The following is a 23,463-nucleotide window of genomic DNA, read 5'->3' as shown; positions in this document are numbered from 1 at the left end:
ATTTTGGCACATTGAACACAGCTTAAAAAGCACTTTAGTTTCCCCCCCCCATTTCTTGAAACAGAATGAATTACTTTCAAGATAAGGAAAATAGGCAGCAACTCCAACACTTGGTTACGTATGCACTTAACTTTCCTATGAGACTGACTTCTTTATTTTCTTGAATTCATTCCAGTTGTACGGATGCGTATCAAAGAGGCGAAGACTGAGAACGGGGATCTGAAGCTCATAGCGGCCCAGAAGAAGAAGAAGGTACTAAAAGCTGGAAAACTCAAGAGGAAGGAGTTCCGCAAACTCGTCCTGTACATTAAAAACGCAGTGGAATGCCAATGTCCTCAGCTGGACAACCTGAGCGGGAGCTTCCTCATCATGGGTCGGAAGGTGGAAAATAAGCTTTTGCTCACCGCCATCTACAAGTGGGACAAGAAAAGCAAGGACATGAAGTACGCGGTGAACTTCATGTTCACCTATCCCTGTTCTGAGACCCTTTCCCATGGTGCACACATAGGTTCCTTCCGCTAAAGGTCGAGATCTGGAGAACTTTCCGTGATGCCTTCACCTAGCCTTACCAAATGGACTTTATATTTTAGCAATAGCAGTAACATAGCATACTCAGCTTCAAATAAAAAATAAGAATAAAGAGTTACTAGGGTAGTCATACTGAATGATATGGCTGAGAGGGTGAAGAATAGGATCATTGCAAGACAGACACGGTAAATAGGGAAAGGACGGACTGTGAATGCAGAGATTCAATTGGAAACACAAAGTACGTGGTTGAGGAAGAATACCTGGAACAAAATGTTTAAGTCTAACATTGTCACGGTGGTTAAAAGCAGCAGTATATCATTCCCTTAGGCAAAATGCATTAGGACTTAAGCCAGTAATGGTGAAAGGGAAATATAGTATTTACAGGAAAGCGTTGGAGTTGTGACTGGCCCGAATATTCTCTAATAAATCATAGTCTGACGTCAGATTCTTCTGCCGGAAAACTTCACTACATGAGTATATATATATTCACAGATACAGAATATGAACACGGACATTTTTAGTTGTCACTGTTTGCTCTAATTTCCAATAATAGATACAACCTTGGTACATAATGGGCATGTCTATTATCATACCAGACATAGAAATCGTTTTGGGGCCCACTTCTACACAAAGTAAGATGCCAGTTGTCGAGGTGGTATAATAGGGAGGCCACAAAAAAGGGCATTTGCCCAGCGTCTTCACCAACAAGGCGCCTCCCCCATATAATTGTCTCCAGTCTCTCTTACACATTCCTAGGACAATGACATAAAAATACAAGAGTCTGCAACTAGAACAACATAAACGTCTTTCACATTGGTCCCCAATACACTCCTCTAGGCCCACCAACATTCCAGATTTTATTTAGTTACTCCATTGGAATCGAAACACGGTAAAGCTTAAAGGGGTACTCGGGTGAAAAACACTTTTTTCATATCAACTGCCTCAAGAAAGTTAAACAGATTTGTAAATTCCTTCTATTAAAAAAACTTAATCCTTCCAGTACATATCAGAGGAAGTTGTGTAGTTCTTTTCTTTCTGACCACAGTGCTCTCTGCTGACCCCTCTGTCCATGCCAGGAACTGTCCAGAGTAGGTGCAAATCCCCATAGCAAACCTCTCCTGCTCCAGACAATTCTTGATATGGACAGAGGGGTCAGCAGAGAGCACTGTGGTCTGACTGGAAAGAACTACACAACTTCCTCTGGAGCATACAGCAGCTGATAACTACTGGAAGGATTAAGATTTTTATATAGAAGTAATTTACAAATCTGTTTAACTCTCTGGCACTAGTTGATTTGAAAAAAATTGTTTTCCACCGGAGTACTCCTTTAAATCCTGGACTGCTGGTGGGAACCTCTGAACAATATGCAAGTGTATTGACAACGCGATTGACGACATATAACGCATTGTAGGGTTGAACATTTGGGCTAAGCTTCTATTATAACCTTTAGATTGTTGTTTTGACATTGGTCAAATGTTTCCGCATTGAAATGTCGCGAATCCGAACTCAGCAGGGCTAACCCGTGAGCTTTTCGGCACAGAATCTGCCTAAAAAAGTGACCTTCCACTATTCCTCATTGAAATCCAAATGATGGAAAGGATGAGGTTCATGGATGGATTGTACTTGGATTTTGGTGTAGAATACACATACCCTTAACTTACTAAACCTACTTGCTATGCTAAAGATAGTTATGATGGCGTCGGCTCTATGATATCCTTGGAAATTGGGCCTTGTGGATCATTGTTACACTGTTGGCTTGGAAGGAGCTATTGGGTTAGAACAAAAGTCGAAAACTGTGGTCCTCCTGATGTTGCAAAACTTCAACTCCCAGCATGCCCGGACAGCCGTTGGCTGTCCGGGCATGCTGGGAGTTAAAGTTTTGCAACTCTGAAGGGCCACAGTTTGAGACCACTGGGACCTCAACCACTATTCCAGGACAGCAGTGCTGGTTCACACCCTATTCCCTACAAAATAGTCCACATTCCAGGTTAATGTTGGCATACCACAAGAACATTGGGGGAGATTTATCAAAACCTGTGCAAAGGAATGGTTGCCCAGTTGCCCATAGCAACCGATCAGTTCGCTTCTTTCATTTCTAACAAGGCCTCTGCCAAATGAAAGAAGCAATCTGATTGGTTGCTATGGGCAACTGGGCAACTTTTCCTTTGCACAGGTTTTGATAAATCTCCCCCATTGAGTCAACATATCCCATAGCATACTTGTGCCATGTTAACCCATTTCAATGAACGTAGTCTACAAGTGACTACATTCAGTTCATTCCTGAGCACATACAGTTTGTAATGGGAATCCAAAACTCCAAATATCCAAAATGTGGGCTACTTTATAAATGGGAACATAGCCTAACATTGCAGAAATGGAGCTCTGCCTTGATTCTTTCTAGACCTGGTCAAACTTAATTAAGGGTCCAACACAAGATTTTCTTTAAAACTATGATGTTGGGGTAGTGCAATGCTGGACTACTAAGTCATTTACAAGAATGATACATTTCTAGAAAGCTATGTGTAAAAGACGATGCATCATCCTATACTATCTTAGGAGGCAATGGTGGATCTTGTTTCTGAGCTCTAGCCCCACCCCCTGAGTGATGTCATCACTCCTGAGTAGCCCATGGTGCGATGTGAGGTGTATGGGGCAGATGTTGTAGCCCAGGGGCAGATGGTATTAACCCCTAAATGTTCGTGATGCCAGGGCGTGGTTTGCCTATGTAACCACCGAAAGATAGCTCCACTAGTCCTAGTTAGGCAGGGCAAGGTCAGGTCAGGGTTAACGGTAGTTTTACTGAGGTAGACAGATGGTACAGTCTCTACAGCTAGACCAGGATCCCAGAAAGGTGACCAGTAACAAAGGGGACCTCGCAGCTTGCTGGGACTTGCAGTAACTTTGACAGACTTTAGGACAGCCACGCTGACTATAATAGACTTGACTTGACTCAAGATAGTGACAGCAGACAGAGACGACTTGAATTACTGACATGTGGCTGTAGGTTAGGCTTGAGGCCTCCAGATGTGCTGGACACTGGCTCTGAGACATCTGGACTGGACTTGACCTCAGCAGAGAATGAATCACAAGAGCAAAAAGAGAGAGATTGTAGTACCTCCCTTCTTATAAAGGGGGGCTGAGCAAGGAGCCAATAGGTCAAGCTGCAGGTCACCTGGTTAGCTGGTGCTCTCTGGGTAACAAAACATGTGACTTGATCATGTGACAACAGTATCATGTGATTAACTCAAAGGCCTGGTTGGTTTTCAGCAGCAGCAGGAAGCACAGCATGGGTCAGGTCACCGGCGGATCCGCAGCATAAAATATGCTGAGGATGCGTTATGTGTGACCCTACCCTTAGGGGAGAATGATGTGTGTGTTTACAGCAAGCTGCCTTGTGCTGAACAATACCACAGGCAGAGGAGCAGATGGGCAATGAATGCAGCAGGTGCAGCAGATTTACTGACTGAAGAGCAACAGTCTGCTGTTTACTGAAATCTGAAGCAGTTCTGGGCAGGGAACTGGCAGGAGTGCTGTGGGAGGGAAATAGGCAGGGGATGACTGTGGTGAAGATCTAAGGAAAAACCATGCATTCTGGGAATTGTAGTACTGAGCAACTGTTCAACCACCAAATAGTAAAAGGACATGCTATGGGAGAAGACTTCATACCCACAAACAAATGGATTTTTGGTGAATTTATAATTTGGGCAGACAGGAAAGCAATGATAAATATGTTTTGGCAGCATTTTTTTTTTTACCCAATGGCCCCACCCTATGGATCATACCATCATTGTCAGGAGATGCTAAAGATCTGATGTGTAGGCCAAAGCTGGTCAGAAGCTGGCCATGTATGATTGTACCCATATGTGATGTCCTCTATATGAGTTACCAGGTATGTTGGTCAAGCTGGGTAAAATCATGGGTGAATAAGGGCTAAAAATGTTGCATGCAACAATTATAGGTGAGATATTTTATGCATATAGAAGGGAACAGATGATATAATCTTCTAATACTATATTCATATTCATGGGATCCAACAAACAAATAATAAGACAAAACAAGCAGCAGCAAAAATACTTTATGATATCTATGTTATACCTTATAAGATGTCTTTCCAAAATTCATATTATTCATTTTAAATTTAGAAACATTAAAGGGGTGTCTTGGTTTAAACTTCTATGTGATCCCCAAATTCCCTGAATCTGGCCCTTTTCATCCCCCTTGTGCTTCTTTTGCCCCTTAGTCCATAGAGATGGTAGATCAGAAGACCATGACCACAGTGGTGTGTTGCCTTCATAGGGAAGTGACAACCCAATATAAGTCCTAGAGAAAGGGACAACAGAAGCAGCAGACAAGCGCTGGCAAAACTAAAGACCGGAGTGGAATTAAAGGGGTATTCCGGGCAAAAACATTTTATCCCCTATCCAAAGGATAGGGGATAAGATGTCTGATCGTGGGGGGGGGGGGGGGATTTGCTCCTGCAGAGTCGGTCTAAGGCTACGATCACACAGTGGAATTTACAAGTGGAATTCTGCTGGAATATTCCACTTTAAATTCCACTGGAGCAGAGTCCCATTTATTTCAATGGGATTCTGCTGCACTGTGCACACAGCAAAATTTCCAATTCTAGCGTCCGCAGAAAATATAGTCATGTCTATTCTTTTTTTACGGATTCTGCTCGAAAATGCATTGCCGTCCATGAGAAGGCACATTTTCGAGTGTTCCTAGTGCCAGCCAGAACATTCATGCAGGTGAAACTTGAAAAATTAGAATTTGGTGCGAAAGTTCATTTATTTCAGTAATGCAACTCGTCTGCGGAAGGAAGCATAAAGTGCCCCCAAATCTCCTGGTAGACGGATGCGTTGGCCCTGGACTTAAAGGGGTACTCCGCTGCTCAATGTTCGGAACAAACTGTTCCGAACGCTGGAGCTGGTGCCGGGAGCTTGTGACGTCATGATGTCATGATGTCACGCCCCACCCCCTCAATGCAAGTCTATGGGAGGGGGCGTGTCATATCTTTGACCTTTGAGCCCCATTTACTTTTAATAGATTTGTAAATTACTTCTATTAAAAAAATCTTAATCCTTCCAATACTTATCAGCTGCTGTGTGATCCTCAGGAAGTTCTTTTCTTTTTGAATTTACTTTCTGGCTGACCACAGTGTTCTCAGTTGACACATCTGTCCATTTTAGGAACTGTCCAGAGCAGAAGCAAATCCCCATAGAAAACCTATCCAGCTCTGGACAGTTCCTAAAATGGACAGAGGTGTCAGCAGAGAGCACTGTGGTCAGGCAGAAAGGAAATAAAAAATAAAAAAAAACTTTCTGTGGATCATAACAGCAGCTTATAAGTACTGGTAAAGTACTTATTTATAAGGGTAAAGTATCCATTATTTTTAAGGGGTACTCCGGTGAAAAACATTTTTTTTTCCATATCAACTGGCTCCGGAAAATTATACAGATTTGTAAATTACTTCTATTACAAAATCTTAATCCTTCCAATACTTATCAGCTGCTGTATGCTCCACAGCAGTGTTTCTCCAGCGCGGTCCTCAAGTACCCCCAATCGGTCATGTTTTCTGGATTTCCTTAGTCTTTCATGGGTTTTATAACTGTGGTGATGCCTGGTTCCCTGACTATAATTATAAGACCAGTGAAATACTAAGGAAATCCAAAAAACATGATCTGTTGGTGGTACCTGAGGACCGCACTTAAAGGGTTACTCCTGTGGAAAACTTTTTTTTTTTTTTTTAATCAACTGGTGCCAGAAAGTTAAACAGATTTGTAAATTGTAAATTACTATTAATTATTATTATTACTATTAAAAAAATCTAAATCCTTCCAGTACTTTTTAGGGACTATATATTACAGAAGAAATTCTTTTCTTTTTGGATTTCTCTTATGTCATGACCACAGTGCTCTCTGCTGACCTCTGCTGTCCATTTTTGGAACTGTCTAGAGCAAGAGAAAATCCCCATAGCAAACATATGCTGCTCTGGGCAGTTCCTAAAATGGACAGCAGAGGTCAGCAGAGAACACTGTGGTCGTGACATCAGAGAAATCCAAAAAGAAAAGCATTTCCTCTGTAGTATACAGCCCATAAAATGTATTGGATTAAGATTTTTTTAATAGAAGTAATTTACAAATCTGTTTAACTTTCTGGCACCAGTTGATTTAAAAAAAAAGTTTTCCATGGGAGTACCCCTTTAAGAAACACTGCTCTACAGGAAGTTGTGTAGTTCTTTCCAGTCTGACCACAGCACTCTCTGCTGACACCTCTGTCTGTGTCAGGAACTGTCCAGAGCAGGAGAGGTTTTCTATAGGGATTTGCTCATTCTCAGGACAGTTCCTGACACAGATCAATGGCGCGGGATCAATCATGCCTAGACTACCGCCTCTCTATATCCAAGGGCCCCGGAATCTATTCCTATGATATGTATGCCATCGCCTGATGCCAATATTACTGGAAAATTATTAGTCCTTTTTTTTTGGAAAACAAATGTATCCCACCAGTGTTATCCATATGTGTAAATGTTTTATACTCAGATTTGTTTTTTATTACAAATGTCATTATGCATCTAGTACATAAAACACATGAAATATAAAGATAATGCTACTCCATACAGAACATAAGCAAAAATCTCTTCACCTATCTTCTCAGCTTGTAACCTTAAAGGGGTATTCCAGTAAAAAACATATATTTTTTTTTTAAATCAACTGGCTCCAGAACGTTAAACAGATTTGTAAATCTTAATCCTTCCAGTACTTATCAGCTGCTGAAGTTGAGTTGTTCTTTTCTGTCTGACCACCGTTCTCTCTGCTGACACCTCTGTCTGTCTCAGGAACTGTCCAGTAGGGATCGACCTATTATCGGTTTGGCCGATATGCATGATTTTGGACATTATCGGTATCGGCAATAATCCGTTCATGCCCCGCCCCCGCCCCCAGCGCCCGCTTTAAATTAATGTTCTGCAGCGGCGTCACCTGGGGGATAAATAGCCGATAATTTATACCAGAATCGGTATAAATTATCGGCTATCGGCCTTAACCTCCACAGATTATTGGTATCAGCCCTAAAAAAATTGATATCGGTTGAGCCCTACTGTCCAGAGGAGGAGAGGTTTGCTATGGGGATTTGCTCCTACTCTGGAAAGTTCCTGAGACAGACAGAGGTGTCAGCAGAGAGCCCTGTGGTCAGGCAGAAAAGAACAACTCAACTTCAGCAGCTGGTAACTACTGGAAGGATGAAGATTTTTTAATAGAAGTCATTTACAAATCTGTTTAACTTTCTGGAGCCAGTTGATATAAAAAAAAAAAAAAGGTTTTCACTGGAATACCCCTTTAAGTTCCGTGCATGTTCACCACCACATCGGTATTGCTTTTGTAAAGTTTGCATTGTACTTCACGACTGACTCTGACCCTTTACGAAATAACTTTAATCATGTAATATTGTGTGTCTTTATCAAGTTTTAAAGTAAATTATTTCCTTTGCTAAAACCGAGTGTGGTCTGTCCTTATTTGGTGCACGTTCTATGAAGATCATAGAAAACTAGTCATAACTCAAATAGGTAACAAGCAGGGTCCCTACCTAGCATATGTCATCAAAGGGGAACTCCAGTACTTAAAGGGTTCTCCACTGCCCCAGCATCCCGAAACGTTTTGTTCCGACCGCTGGCTGCAGGGGTCGTGACATCACTGCCACGCCCCTCGTGATGTCATGCAACGCCCCCTCAGTGCAAGTCTATGGGAGGGGGCGTGGCGACTGCCACGCCCCCTCCCATAGACTTGCACTGAGGGGGCGTTGCGTGACATTACGAGGGGCGTGGCCGTGACGTCATGTCCCCTGCAGCCAGCGGTCGGAACAAAACGTTCTGGATGCTGGGGCAGTGGAGAACCCCTTTAAAGTAAAACTGTCAGCTTTCCTCCCTCGCACTAACCAGCGGTACTGGCTGGTAGTGCGGGGGACGCTGATCAGTTTGATCCTTACTGTGCCTGGATCCACCGCACCGTTCGGCCTTAATCTTCTGTTTTCGGTATATTCAAATGAGGTGCTATCTGGCACTCTGACATCAGTGCCGCCTGCCGCAGCGCCGCCCAGCTCATCAATATTCCTCCCCTCTCTCTTCATTACAGAGCGGGGAGAAGAGGGAGAGGTGGAGGGAGAGGAATATTGATGAGCTGGGCGGCGCTGCGGCAGGCAGCACTGACGTCAGAGTGCCAGTTAGCCCAGCCGGTGCCAGTTAGCACCTCATTTGAAAATACCGAAAATAGAAGATTATGGCCGAAGGGCGCTGCGGATCCGGGCATGATAAGGATCAAACTGATCAGCCTCCCCCGCACTACCAGCCAGTACAGATGGTTAGTGTGGGGGGAGAATGCTGACAGTTTTCCTTTAAAGAGGTTATCCAGGAATACAAAAACAGAGCTAATTTGTTCAAAACACAGCACCACGTCTGTCCCGAGGGAGTGTGTGGAATTATAAATTGGCTCCATTTGCTTTAATGAAACTTAGATGAAATTCCAACACGCAACCCGGTGACAGACATGGCACTGTTTTTGGAAGAAATCAGCTCTGTTTTTTAAAATCCTGGATAACCCCTTTAGCTTCTTATAACCCCTGTGGATAGGGGATAAGTGTCTGATCACAGGGGGTCTGACTGCTGCAACCCTCACAATCTCCTGCCCGGCACTATGGCTCTCCTCATGCATGTGTCACCTACTAGTGATGAGCAGCAGGGACCATATTCGAATTTGCGATATTTCGCAAATATATTGACAATTATTTGTCTTATATTCGCATATTTGCTATGTTCACTCACTTTTTTTTCCATGCGAAAATTTGCATGGAAAATTTGCATAAAATGTGCATAAAAATTTGCATGTCAAAAAAAAAAATAATAATATTCGTCATTACAAATATATATAGCACTATATTCTATATATTTGCAAAATCGCGAATTGCCGATATTCACGATAAAAATTTGCGTTACGAATATTCGTGCTCAACACTATCGCCCACTACTCCATGCATAGAGCGGTTTTTTGACCACTGCATGGAGCACTGGTAGACACGCCCCCTCCATACATCTCTATGGAAGAGCTGGAGATACACAAGTACACTGCTTGGGTATCTCCGGCTCTTCCATAGACAGCGCATGAAGGGGGAGCGACCACTGCCCCCATGGATAAATGGTGTTCTGAAAACAAATCCTCAGGAGACAGCTCCTTACATTGTGTAGTGTCGTGGGTTATCGCAGCTTGGCATCTATAAAGGGGTACTCCGCTGCACAGCATTTGGAGAAAACTGTTCCAAAGGCTGGAGCCGGTGCCGGCCGCCCCTCAATGCAAGTCTATGAGAGGGGGCGTGATGGCATTAAGGGGGTGGGGCTATGACATCACGAGCTCCAGCGTTCGGAACAGTACCCCTTTAATTTCATTGTGTTCTGAGCTGCAGTTACACAGCATTGCCACTACACAATGTATGGAGCTGTCTGCTTCTTGTTCTATGTGGGTGGAGCGGCCTAGGTGATTGGCTAGGTGTTGGAGTCCTGCCAGTCATATATGACAGGCCTATCCTGGGGTTGGGCCATCAGCGAAAAGGTTCCAAAAAAAAAAAGAATAATACATGAGACCTTCTTATGTGGTAGAGTGACCTTTGGACCACTGAGGCACCATAGTCCAGAAGCAACTTCTATCTCTACACCTTTAGCTACAGGTATGTCCCTAAAAAAGAAATTAAAGAAACACTAAAACTAGAAAAAAAAGGTGGAAAAAAAAAGGATTTTGTGCTTCCTGATATTCCTTGAAGAAATCGAGCAGAAGATGTAGAAGTTTGCAGCCTCTGTTTTCAGCTGACATGCAAAAGAGTCTTCCAGGTACTAGACTGTCATACAATGTCTCATGTCTGGACGATGGGGCGAAGGCAACATGGTATTAACTTGAAGAATTGCCCTATTTAAAGGGTTACTCCGCTGCTCATCGTTTGGAGCAAACCGTTTTGAATGCTGGAGCCTGTGCTGGGAGGTCGTTATGTTATAGCCCTGCCCCCTCATGATGTCATGGTCCGCCCCCTCAATGGAAGTCTATGGGAGGGGGCGTACGCCCCCTCCCATAGACTTCCATTGAGGGGGCGGGACGTGGTGGCATGATGGGGCGGGGCTATGACGTCACAAGCTCCCAGCATCGGCTCCAGTGTTGGGAACACCTTTAAATGTAGGAGTACCCCTTTAACCCCTTAAGGACGTAGGGCGTATCCATACGCCCCCGTTTCCAAGTCCTTAAGGACACAGGGCGTATGGATACGCCCTGAGCATTTCCGGCCCCCGCCGCTAGCCGGAGGGGAGCCGGGGCCGGATGCCTGCTGAAATCGTTCAGCAGGCATCCCGGCATATCGCCCAGGGGGGTCATTATGCCCCCCCATGTCGGCGATTGCCGCAGATCGCTGGACAATTCAGTCCGGCGATCTGCGGCGGATGCCGGGTCAATCGGGTCTCCAGTGACCCGATGACCCGGAATTACTGGCTGATCGGGGCCACAGCCATTGCCAGCAGGGGTGAGGTGGCACTGGTGCCACCTCACGATCGCCCTGATTCGTCGGCCGGTTTCCCGGCCTACCAATCAGGGCGCCTGCTGCGGGTGTCACTCCCGCTCCGCCCCTCTTCCGGAGGACGTGAGCGGGTGGGGGCAGAAGACCCCGGGTGCTGGGGACCCCGATCTCCGGCGTCCCTGTTGGGATCGGGGCCGCAGGAGCGACGGCGGTGGCGAGGGACTGACCTGTGCGGCGGCATCGTGGAGCAGCAGCAGGAGGTGAGTGACATGCAAAAAGGGCATGCTGGGAGCTGTAGTTATGCAACAGCAGGAGGCAGACCACCACAACTCCCTTATGGGCATGCTGGGACTTGTAGTTTTGCAACAGCTGGAGGCACATTTTTCTATGGAAAAGTGTACCTTCAGCTGTTGTATAACTACAACTCCCAGCTTGCACAATCAGCTAAAGTGCATGCTGGGAGTTGTAGTGGTGCATCTGGTGGTTGCATAACTACAACTCCCAGCATGCCCGTTGGCTGTCGGTGACTGCTGAGAGTTGTAGTTTTGCAACAGCTGAAGGCACACTGAGTTAAGTAGCAAACCAGTGTGTCACCAGCTGTTGCATAACTACAATCCCCAGCATTCCCAGCCAAAGTAGTATGCCTCCGGCTGTTGCATAACTACAAGACCCATCATGCCCTTCCGCTGTCCATACATGCTGGGGGTTGTAGCTTTTGCAACAGCTGAAGGCACACTGGTTGCAAAACACTGAGTTTGTTACCTAACTCGGTGTTTCACAACCTGTGTGTCTCCAGCTGTTGCAAAACTACAACTCCCAGCATGCACTGATAGACCGTGCATGCTGGGAGTTGTAGTTTTGCAACAGCTGGATGTTTCTCCCCCCCCCCCCCCAATGTGAACGTACAGGGTACACTCACATGGGCGGAGGATTACAGTAAGTATCCAGCTGCAAGTTTGAGCTGCGGCAAATTTTCTGCCGCTGCTCAAACTGCCAGCGAGAAACTACTGTGAACCCCCGCCCGTGTGACTGTACCCTAAAAACACTACACTAACACAAAATAAAATAAAAAGTAAAAAATAATACATATGCACATACCCCTACACAGCCCCCCTCCCCTCCCCAATAAAAATGAAAAACATCTGGTACGTCACTGTTTCCAAAAAAGAGCCGCCAGCGGTTGCAAAACTACAACTCCCAGCATGCACTGATAGACCGGACATGCTGGGAGTTGTAGTTTTGCAACAGCTGGATGTTCCCCCCCCCCCCCCCCAATGTGAACGTACAGGGTACACTCACATGGGCGGAGGATTACAGTAAGTATCTGGCAGCAAGTTTGAGCTGCGATAAATTTTCTGCTGCAGCTCAAGCTGCCAGCGAGAAACTACTGTGAACCCCCGCCCATGTGACTGTACCCTAAAAACACTACACTACTCTACCAAAAAATTTAATAAAAAGTAAAAAAACACTACATATACACATACCCCTACACAGCCCCCCTCCCCTCCCCAATAAAAATGAAAATGTCTGGTACGCCACTGTTTCCAGAACGGAGCCTCCAGCTGTTGCAAAACAACTACTCCCAGTATTGCCAGATAGCCACTGACTGTCTAGGCATGCTGGGAGTTTTACAACAGCTGGAGGCACCCTGTTTGGGAATCACTGGCGTAGAATACCCCTATGTCCACCCCTATGCAAGTCCCTAATTTAGGCCTCAAATGCGCATGGCCCTGTCGTATTTCAAGGCAACAGTTTAGGGCCACATATGGGGTATCGCCGTACTCGGGAGAAATTGTGTTACAAATTTTGGGGGGTATTTTCTGCTATTACCCTTTCTAAAAATGTAAATTTTTTGGGAAAACAAGCATTTTAGGTAAAATTTTTTTTTTTTTTTTTAACGTATACAAAAGTCATGAAACACCTGTAGGGTATTAAGGTTCACTTAACCCCTTGTTACATTCCCCGAAGGGTCTAGTTTCCAAAATGGTATGCCATGTGTTTTTTTTTTTTTGCTGTTCTGGCACCATAGGGGCTTCCTAAATGCGGCATGCCCCCAGAGCAAAATTTGCTTTCAAAAAGCCAAATGTGACTCCTTCTCTTCTGAGACCTGTAGTGCGCCAGCAGAGCACTTTTCACCCCCATATGGGATGTTTTCTGAATCGGGAGAAATTGGGTTTCAAATTTTGGGGGGTATTTTTTGGTATTACCCTTTTTAAAAATGTAAAATTTTTGGGAAACCAAGCATTTTAAGTAAAAAAAAAATCTTTTTTTTTACATATGCAAAAGTCGTGTATCACCTGTGGGGTATTAAGGTTCACTTTACCCCTTGTTATGTTCCCCAAGGGATCTAGTTTCCAAAATGGTATGCCATGTGTTTTTTTGCTGTCCTGGCACCATAGGGGCTTCCTAAAGGTGACATGCCCCCCAAAAACCATTTGTCGCTCCTTCCCTTCTGAGCCCTCTACTGCGCCCACTGAACAATTAACATAGACATATGAGGTATGTGCTTACTCGAGAGAAATTGGGTTTCAAATACAAGTAAAAATTTTCTCCTTTTACCCCTTGCAAAAATTCAAAAATTGGGTCTACAAGAACATGCGAGTGTAAAAAATGAAGCTCTTTGCTGCTCTAGCACTTTGCTGCTATTCCTGTGAAACACCTAAAGGGTTAATACACTTACTGAATGTCATTTTGAATACTTTTGGGGGTGTAGTTTTTATAATGGGGTCTTTTATGGGGTATTTCTAATATGAAGACTCTTCAAATCCACTTCAAAACTGAACTGGTCCCTGAAAAATAGTGAGTTTGAAAATTTTGCGAAAAATTTCAAAATTGCTGCTGAACTTTGAAACCCTCTGGTGTCTTCCAAAAGTAAAAACTCATAAATTTTATGATGCAAACATAAAGTAGACATATTGTATATGTGAACCCCCAAAAAATGTATTTTGAATATCCATTTTCCTTACAAGCAGAGAGCTTCAAAGTTAGAAAAATGCAAAATTTTCTTTTTTTTCATCAAAGAAAGGATGCAAGTTACCATAAAATTTTACCACTAAGTTAAAGTAGAATATGTCACGAAAAAACAATCTCGGAATCAGAATGATAACTAAAAGCATTCCAGAGTTATTAATGTTTAAAGTGACAGTGGTCAGATGTCCAAAAAATGCTCTGGTCCTTAAGGTGAAAATGGGCTCGGTCCTTAAGGGGTTAAATGTAGTACTCCTTTAAATGTAGGAGTACCCCTTTAAATGTAGGGTCTGGGGTCAGTATTTTCCTCTGGGTGTCCAAATATAAACCGGCAGGCAACAAAATATTGGGAGATTCGAAAAAGTCTAATAGGCATCCGCTAGAGTTTATCGCCTAACACACAGAAGGTGGGATGCAACGGGTATGGGAGGTCAACTCTACCATACATGATGCCTATCTGAGAGAAGCCAGGAAAGCAAAGAGAAGGGACCGATGGATAATAGCAGGTAATCAGGTGGGGACATAATAGTCTCATTGAAATATTTTTAAGCGGTTTCACACCGATACACTGTTGCCGAGACAGGGTAGTGTGGTAGTCCTCCTCCCATTGAACCATAAACTGTAACTTTTGCCCACCGGTATGTTGAAGACACCAGTAGTGTACATGGCACATAGTAGGTGGTAGGACCTCTTATAGATTTTGCATTGGGGCCCAGGAACTTCAAGTCACGCAAGATCTTACACGTCTTGGCACTGACGTAGAGGTTATTTTAATGAACAGACATAACATAAGCATTTTCAGTTCTGTATTACAGGAATGTCAGACAAGATCAAGTACCCGTCACAGTCTCCATGACACACTGGACTATGGTATGTGTCACGCACTTCTTATTGGTCACAGCTCATTGATACATGACAAACCAAGACATTTGTCGGGCTAGAATTACGAGACAGGTATTGCGATTGCACTTTTCTCAGCAGATACAGTGCTATTCCCTTTGACAAAATGTTCTGCTGCGGATTGTCCCAATGTACAGAGTGCGGCGTGCCATAAGAGGTGCCATAAGAGGCAGCATAACGTTTCTTTCCTTAAAGGGGTATTCCGGGAAAAAACATTTTATCCCCTATCCAAAGGATAGGAGATAAGATGTCTGATCACAGAGGGCCCGCTGCTGAGACCCCCCGCGATCTCCCTGCAGCACCCGCATTCTATGCGGGTGCTGAATCTCCAGTTTCAGAAGCCTCCGGGACTGGGGATGTGACATCATGCCACGCCGCCTCCATACATGTCTATGGGAGGGGGCGTGACGCCCATCACGCCCCCTCCCATAGACATGAATGGAGGGGGCGTGACGGCCGTTTGGATGGGGATAAAAAAAATTTGCCCAGAATACCCCTTTAAATATCAAGCACTACTAGGGGGTTTATCTATCTATCTATCTTCTATCTATATATCTATCTATCTATCTATCTCATATCTATCTATCTATCTATCTCTCTATCTATCTATCTCATATCTATCTATCTATCTCATATCTATCTATCTATCTATCTATCTATCTCATATCTATCTCTCTATCTCTCTATCTATCTCATATCTATCTATCCCATAATTATCTATCTATCTCATATCTATGTATCTATCTATCTCATATCTATCTATCTCATTTCTATCTATCTCATATCTATCTATCTCATATCTATCTATCTCATATCTATCTATCCCATAATTATCTATCTATCTCATATCTATATATCTATCTATCTATCTCATATCTATCTATCTCATATCTATCTATCTCATATCAAGGGAAGCAGCACCCCCAAAAACAGTAGTGTTGGTGCACGCAGAACCGAACCCTGGTCAATGGTCCACATGTAGATAAATTAGTAGAAATCCGCAGCACACAAAATGATGAAAGTGCAAAAAAATATTTCACTTTTTCTGCACTTTCATCATTTTGTGTGCTGCGGATTTCTACTAATTTAGATAGAGAAAACAGGGTAGAGCAGCACCTCAATGAAAAATAGGAAAAATAGTAGGGGTGCACGTCAGTTGTTGGGACCCTGGTCCTGGGTCCAAATACACAGCATAGAACAAAAGGGATGACCGCAGCACTCCACGAATTAAAAAAGAAAATTGTCTTTATTCCATGAACAAAACTTGGTGCAACGTTTCGGTGTCTTCACAACACCATTCTCAAGCAAACAATAGTGATCATTACAGGGTATATATAGGGTGAAGCATATCATAATCAATTACAAACAATTTTAAAAGTGAGGACACCGAAACGTCGCACCAAGTTTTGTTCATGGAATAAAGACAATTTTCTTTTTTAATTCATGGAGTGCTGCGGTCATCCTTTTTGTTCTATACTAATTTAGATAGATAGATAGATAGATAGATATGAGATAGATAGATAGATAGATATGAGACAGATAGATAGATAGCTAGATATGAGACAGATAGATAGATAGATAGATAGATAGATAGATGAGATAGATAGATAGATAGATATGAGACAGATGGATAGATGAGATAGATAGATAGATATGAGACAGATAGATAGATAGATAGATAGATGAGATAGATAGATCGATCGATAGATAGATAGATAGATAGATAGATAGATAGATAGATAGATAGATAGATGTGAAATATATAGATATGAGATAGATAGATAGATATTAGATAGATAGATATGAGATAGATAGATAGATAGATAGATATGAGATAGATAGATAGATATGAGATAGATAGATATTAGATAGATAGATAGATATTAGATAGATACATAGATATGAAATAGATAGATATATATGAGATAGATAGGTAGATGTATATGAGATAGAAAGATATGAGATAGATAGATATGTGATAGATAGATAGATAGATATTAGATAGATAAATAGATAGATAGATAGATAGATAGATATGAGATAGATAGATATTAGATAGATAGATATGAGATAGATAAATAGATAGATAGATATATGTGAAATAGATAGATATGAGATAGATAGATAGATATTAGATAGGTAGATAGATAGATATTAGATAGATAGATAGATAGATAGATATGAGATAGATATGAGATAGATAGATATGAGATAGATAGATATTAGATAGATAGATATTAGATAGATAGATATGAGATAGATAGATATTAGATAGATAGATAGATAGATATGAGATAGATACATAGATATTAGATAGATAGATATGAGATAGATAGATATGAAATAGATAGATATATATGAGATAGATAGGTAGATGTATATGAGATAGATAGATATGAGATAGATAGATATGTGATAGATAGATAGATATTAGATAGATAAATAGATAGATAGATAGATAGATAGATAGATTGATAGATAGATAGATAGATAGATATGAGATAGATAGATATTAGATAGATAGATATGAGATAGAGAAAGATAAATAGATAGCTAGATAGACAGATCAGTGTTCATGTTCATATCACATATCAGTATCATCAATTACATCTAAACTCACTTACCACAGGTCTTTTATGTTCCGGATGGGAAAAAAAATGAAAGTTAATTTGATCTATTGGTCACAGTTTGATGTTCCCTGCTAGGACATGAATATTAGATCGTGTACAGGGATAACATGTGCCTTGACACACACTCAAATGGTAAATTTAGACTGACGAACTAACGTGTCAAACTGCTAAAAATACCATTCATGAGGTCTCCAAAAACCTGACAAATGTTTATGTGTTTGCTGTATTTCTGGTACCTATTATACTTACAGCATATGTTCACACTTGAAGACCATTTTACAGTTTATAAATAGAATTTATCTAGATAAAAAATGAAGTTACTATTTATCTTGTACTGATCCTTAGTTGATGTCTATATTGCAGAGCTACATTTATCATTCTACATGTGCACCTGTTATTTCAGAAAACTGCTCCGAATCTGCTTTCTTGTGTGTATGTACATAGTAACATAGTTTGTAAGGTTGAAAAAAGACAAGAGTCCATCGAGTTCCACCTAAAACCCTACTGTGTTGATCCAGAGGAAGACAAAAAAAACATGAGGCTGATGCCAATTGCCCCAGGACAGAGGAAAAATTCCTTTCCGACTCCAATATGAAATCAGAATAAATTCCTGGATGAGGTTCTATCCCCATAAATCTGGTATCCATAACCTGTAATATTATGTATTTCCAGGCAAACATCCAGGCCCCCCTTAAACTTGTTTGTTGAGTCAGACATCACAACATCATGGGGTAGAGAGTTCCATAATCCCACTGCTCTTACAGTAAAGAATCGCTGTCTGTGATGAAATGTGAAACCTTCTTTCCTCTAGACGTAGAGGATTCCCCCTTGTCATGAGTACCAGTAGAGATGAGCAAATTTTTGGAAAATTTGATTTGATTTCGCCAAATTTCCCGAAAGAATTCGGTTTGGTCCCTTTGCCTTGTTGTAACACACATAAGGAGTGTGCGGTGTTAGTGAAATAATACTGTTATTTAGTATGACATGCAGATTAAAGGCATCGCTATTGGAATCACTGCTGCAGACCATATGGCGTCACTATTGAAGAGATTAAAGAGATTTTTTAGTTTAATATTTCTTTAATTTAATTTTAATTTATAAAAATATTTTAAAATCCCTTTTTGAGGACCCATTCTGGTGAGCATCGAGCTGGCGGTCTGCCGGGAGGCAAGCTACCACCTGTTCCAGCCCCTGCCTCTCAGCACCATCCCCCCCCCCCCCCCTGACTGTCTTACTCTGTGTGGAACTGCGAATGTTTAATGTAATCACTAATGGTTCATTTTTATCGCTCCAACCTGTGTCATTGGATTCTTGTGGTAATTCCAGAGGTAATATATGATGATAACCATAGGGCCACAGTCTTGAAAATATTACATAGATTTTTTTTTAATTTAAATTGAAGATTTTGAATAGATTCACAAGTTTAATTTGCCAGCAGCATGAGGAGATCACATGGCAGCACAATGACAGAGCCTGGTAATTGGAATGAGCAAACTTTTAATTATTCTTTGAGGATCCATTGGAAGGCAAGTCTGGTGCCAGCAACCTCGGTAATTCCAGCTCCAAAAGTGTATAATTGCTGCAGTATAAACTATGGCAAAGCTCCTAGTTGTATCTTAAAATCGAGCTGGCGGTCCGCCGCAAGGTCAGCTACCGCCTATCTCGGCCCCTGCCTCTCAGCGCACCCCCATGCTCTGAGTGTCCACTTGAAAAGGGAGGGACTGCAGTACCAGCAACTTGGACAGGAGCACATTCAGCTTCTGCACCGATGGATAAGTGGGCGCATACTGCTAGAACTTGCTGCAGTGAAAAAGCTTGTACTTTTATTTTAAAATCGAGCTGGTGGTCCTCCGTGAGGCGAGCTACCACCTGTTCCACCCCCTGCATTCTTGTGGTAATTCCACAGGTAATATATGACAGTGACCACAGGGCCTCACAATTGAAAAGATTGAAGATTTATTTTAATTTAAATTGAAGATTTTGATTAGATTCACACGTTTAATGTCCCGGGTGCCCGAAGCATTTCCTTTGAACTAATACTGTATGACCACAAAACCCAATTTAACAAGGAGTCACATTGCGGCACATTGACAGAGCCTAGAGGTGGCAGCAGCCCGACGAGACCATCTGGCCTCACAATTGAAAAGATTACAGATATTTTTTAACAATGACACAGACAGGAGGTAATAAAAAAAATCCCCTGTAAGGCCCTACTCTTGCACTATTAATTCCCTGCTTTGCAAGTGTTACTCACCCTAAAAAGGGAGGTCCCACACAGGAACCTCTCCCTATTTCCAAATAAAAGCACTGTCATTTCCCAGGATTTTTAGTTTGAAAAATGGAGAGGTTCCTGTGTGGGGCCGCCCTTTTTAGGATGAGTAACACTTGCCTCCAAAAGTTGGAAGGTAACAACGTATGGTCCATTGTAGCAGGTGGGGGTAAAAACTTCCCCTGTAAGGCCCTATCTCGCCCTATCAATTCCCCTTTTGGCAAGTGTCACTTGCCCTAAAAATGGGCGACCCCACAAAGGAACCTCTCCCTATTTCCACCTAAAAACCCTGGGAAATGGCAGTGATTTAGGTGGAAATAGGAAGAGGTTCCTGTGTGGGGCCACCCTTTTTAGGGAGAGTAACACTTACAAAGTAAGGAATTAATAGTGTGAGAGTAGGGCCTTACAGGGGAAGTTTTTACCCCCACCTTTTAGAATGGACCATATGTTGTTCCCTTCCACCTTTTAGAAGTCTTTGCATCGCATCAATACTTGGTGGTGTAGATGGCACATGGTGTTTTTTGCACACCTTTCCTTTTGTTAGATTTCAAAAAAATTGCTAAAAATGTAAAATTTTAGCTAATGCATATCCACAATACTTACTTGTGGCCTGATGCAGAGGAATTTCTGTAACTGGGAAGCAGCACCTTAATTATGTTTGACAGTATCCATGGCAGCACCATGAGAGAGCCTGGAGATGGTAGCATCAGCATGAGGAGACCATATGGCGGCACAATGACAGAGCCTGGAGGTGGCAGCATCAGCATGAGGAGACCATATGGTGGCACAATGAGAGAGCCTGGAGGTGGCAGAATCAGCATGAGGAGAACATATGTTGGTACATTGACAGAGACTGGAGGTGGCAGCATCAGCATGATGAGACCATATGGCAGCACAACGAGAGAGCCTGGAGGTGGCAGCATCAGCATGAGGAGACCACATGGAAGCACAATGAGAGAGCCTGGAGATGGTGGCATCAGAATTAGGAGACCATATGGTGGCACAATGAGAGAGCCTGGAGGTGGCAGCATCAGCATGAGGAGACCACATGGCGGCACAATGACAAAGCCTGGAGGTGGCAGCATCAGCATGAGAAGACCATATGGAGGCACAATGAGAGAGCCTGGATGTGGCAGCATCAGCATGAGGAGACCATATGGGGGTACAATGAGAGAGCCTGGAGTTGGCAGCATCAGTAGGAGGAGACCATATGGGGGCACAATGACAGAGCCTGGAGGTGGTAGCATCAGCATGAGGAGACCATATGGTGGTACAATGAGAGAGCCTGGAGTTGGCAGCATCAGTAGGAGGAGACCAAATGGGGGCACAATGACAGAGCCTGGAGGTGGCAGCAGCAGCATGAGGGCTATTCCAATTGGGGGTTGAGTCTGAGGAACCCACCGACTGTTGACTGGGGGTTTCGGATGTCACTTGGGATGAAGTGGATGACCAAATGAACCAATCAATCACGGCTGCTGGGTTGCTAGTCGAGACACGACTGCTAGCTGACACCGGGAGCTCAGACCTCTCGGTGCGACTCCTGCTGCCACTCGCTCTTACTCTGCTGCAACCTCTGCCTGGCTTTGACTGGTCTTTCAGAGTAATTAGTAGTGTTGAGCGGCATAGGCCATATTGGAATTCGCAATATTTCACGAATATATGGACGAATATTCGTCATATATTCGCTAAATTCGCATATTTGTAATATTCACGTTTTATTTTCGCATATGCGAAAATTAGCATATGCGAAAATTAGCATATCCAAAAATTAGCATAGGTGAAAATTAGCATATGCAAAAATTAGCATATGCAAATTTTCGTATATGCGAAACTTCGCACGCCAGTCTCACACAGTAGTATTAGAGCCTTCTTTACACCACCCAAGCTGGAAGCAGAGAGGGATGATCACTGTGATGTGTACTGTGAAAACAAAAAACAAAAAACAAATTATGAATATATAGTGCTATGTTCGCGAGCAACACTAGTAATTAGGCCCTTATGACTTTAACAGGAACAAAATCGTACACCACGTAGGCGTATATACAGTTTACACTTATGAGAGGAAGACAATACGCTCCGCTACAAACTGTATTAGACTACGAAAACAAGTGTGTAGCTTTGGCTGGCCTTTCACAGCAACTAGGCCCTTATGACTTTAACAGGAACAAAATAGTACGCCATGTAGGTGTACGTACAGTTTACACTTATGAGAGGAGGACTATGCGCTCCACTACAAACTGTATAAGGCTGCAAAAACAAGTGTGTAGCTTTGGCTGGCCTTTCATAGTAACTTGGCCCAAATTAGTTTAATAGGAAAATATATAAAGGACACCACGTAGGTGTACCTAAAGTTTACACTTATGAGTGAAGGACTATGCGCTCCAGCTTTGGCTGGCATTTCACAGTAAGTAGGCCCAAATTACCAAATTAGTTTGACTGGAAAAAAAACTACACCACCTATGTAAGCACAGGTTACACTTATGAGAGGACAATACGCTCCGCTGCGCAACCTGTATTAGGCACTGAAATCAGGTGACTATGGCTTTTCCTGCTCACCCTAACTTGCCCCTGTTAGCTTTAGAGTTGTAGTACACACTAGTGTTGCAGCACAGAGTCGCTGTGTAGTACAGCCCAGTACAGTATTATTATGCACTAATAACAGGTGACAATGGCTTTTAGTACTCAGCCTAACTGGCCCATATAAGCTTTAGAGTTGTTGTACTGCAGCAGTACAGAGTCACTGTGTAGCACACCCAAAAGTGTACTTTCTCTCTCTCTCTGTCAGTGCTTTTCTGCAGTGATTTGGGTTTGTGGTGAATCGCTGCTGTGAAGCTGTTTTTCTGTGCAACACACACACACACACACACACACACACACACTGCTTTATTTCTCTCTTCAATAAAACGCTCTTTCTGACGTAAAACACTGGAATGGCTGTTTGCAAGATGGCTGCCGATTATATAGGGCTGTGACATCACAGGGCTGGCTGGCTGCTGATAGGCTGCATGCTGCATGTTATTCCGAGTCATCCCGCCTACCCGCCTTCCCAGAGTTCCTTGCCCCATGTCCTCACATGTGGATCCGCCATTTTAGATGCCCTGGAGCCTGGACCGCACTAAATGGAGTTTAATGAAGTGATTTGTTTCATCGAATCGCAGCGATATTCGGATTCATTATAAATCGAATATTTCCTGAAATTCGTAACGAATTTGGATTAGTCAGATTCAATTCGCTCATCCCTAGTTACCGGCCTAGTTATAAAATAATCACTAGAAAGATCTCTGTACTGTCCATTCACATGTTTGTAAACTGTGATCAGATCGCCCCTAAGACGTCTTTTCTCCCCAAGCTTGATAACCTGTCTTGGTCCTGTAATCCTCCCATACCATTAATTATCCTTGTCGCCCTCCTCTGCACCCTCTCCAGTTCAGTCATGTCCTTCTTATATTCAGGTGCCCAAAATTGGACACAATACTCCATATGTGGTCTGACTAGTGATTTACACAGATATATGTCCTTATCACGAGCATCCATGCCTCTCTTGATACATCCCATGATTTTATTAGCCTTGACAGCCGCTGCCTGGCACTGATCACTAAAGTAGAGTACAGCACTATTTCTGACCTT

The 23,463-nt window shown here is 42.9% G+C and overlaps 1 protein-coding gene across 1 annotated transcript in view; it reads left to right on the top strand.

Annotated features, from left to right (window-relative positions):
* Positions 1-4,976, top strand: part of SFRP5 (secreted frizzled related protein 5) — a 110,099-nt gene extending 105,123 nt beyond the window's left edge. The window contains exon 3 of the mRNA XM_056531163.1: positions 176-4,976. Within this exon, the coding sequence (XP_056387138.1) occupies positions 176-522 (347 nt within the window). The 3' untranslated portion in view covers positions 523-4,976. The remainder of the gene's footprint in view (positions 1-175) is intronic.
* Positions 4,977-23,463: the final 18,487 nt, after the last annotated feature.

This window comes from Hyla sarda, chromosome 7 (genome assembly GCF_029499605.1).
Source record: "Hyla sarda isolate aHylSar1 chromosome 7, aHylSar1.hap1, whole genome shotgun sequence".
In the NCBI taxonomy this organism is placed as follows: Eukaryota; Metazoa; Chordata; class Amphibia; order Anura; family Hylidae; genus Hyla; species Hyla sarda.
Note: the sequence above shows the minus strand (reverse complement) of the source record. Positions and strands in the feature narration are given on the sequence as shown.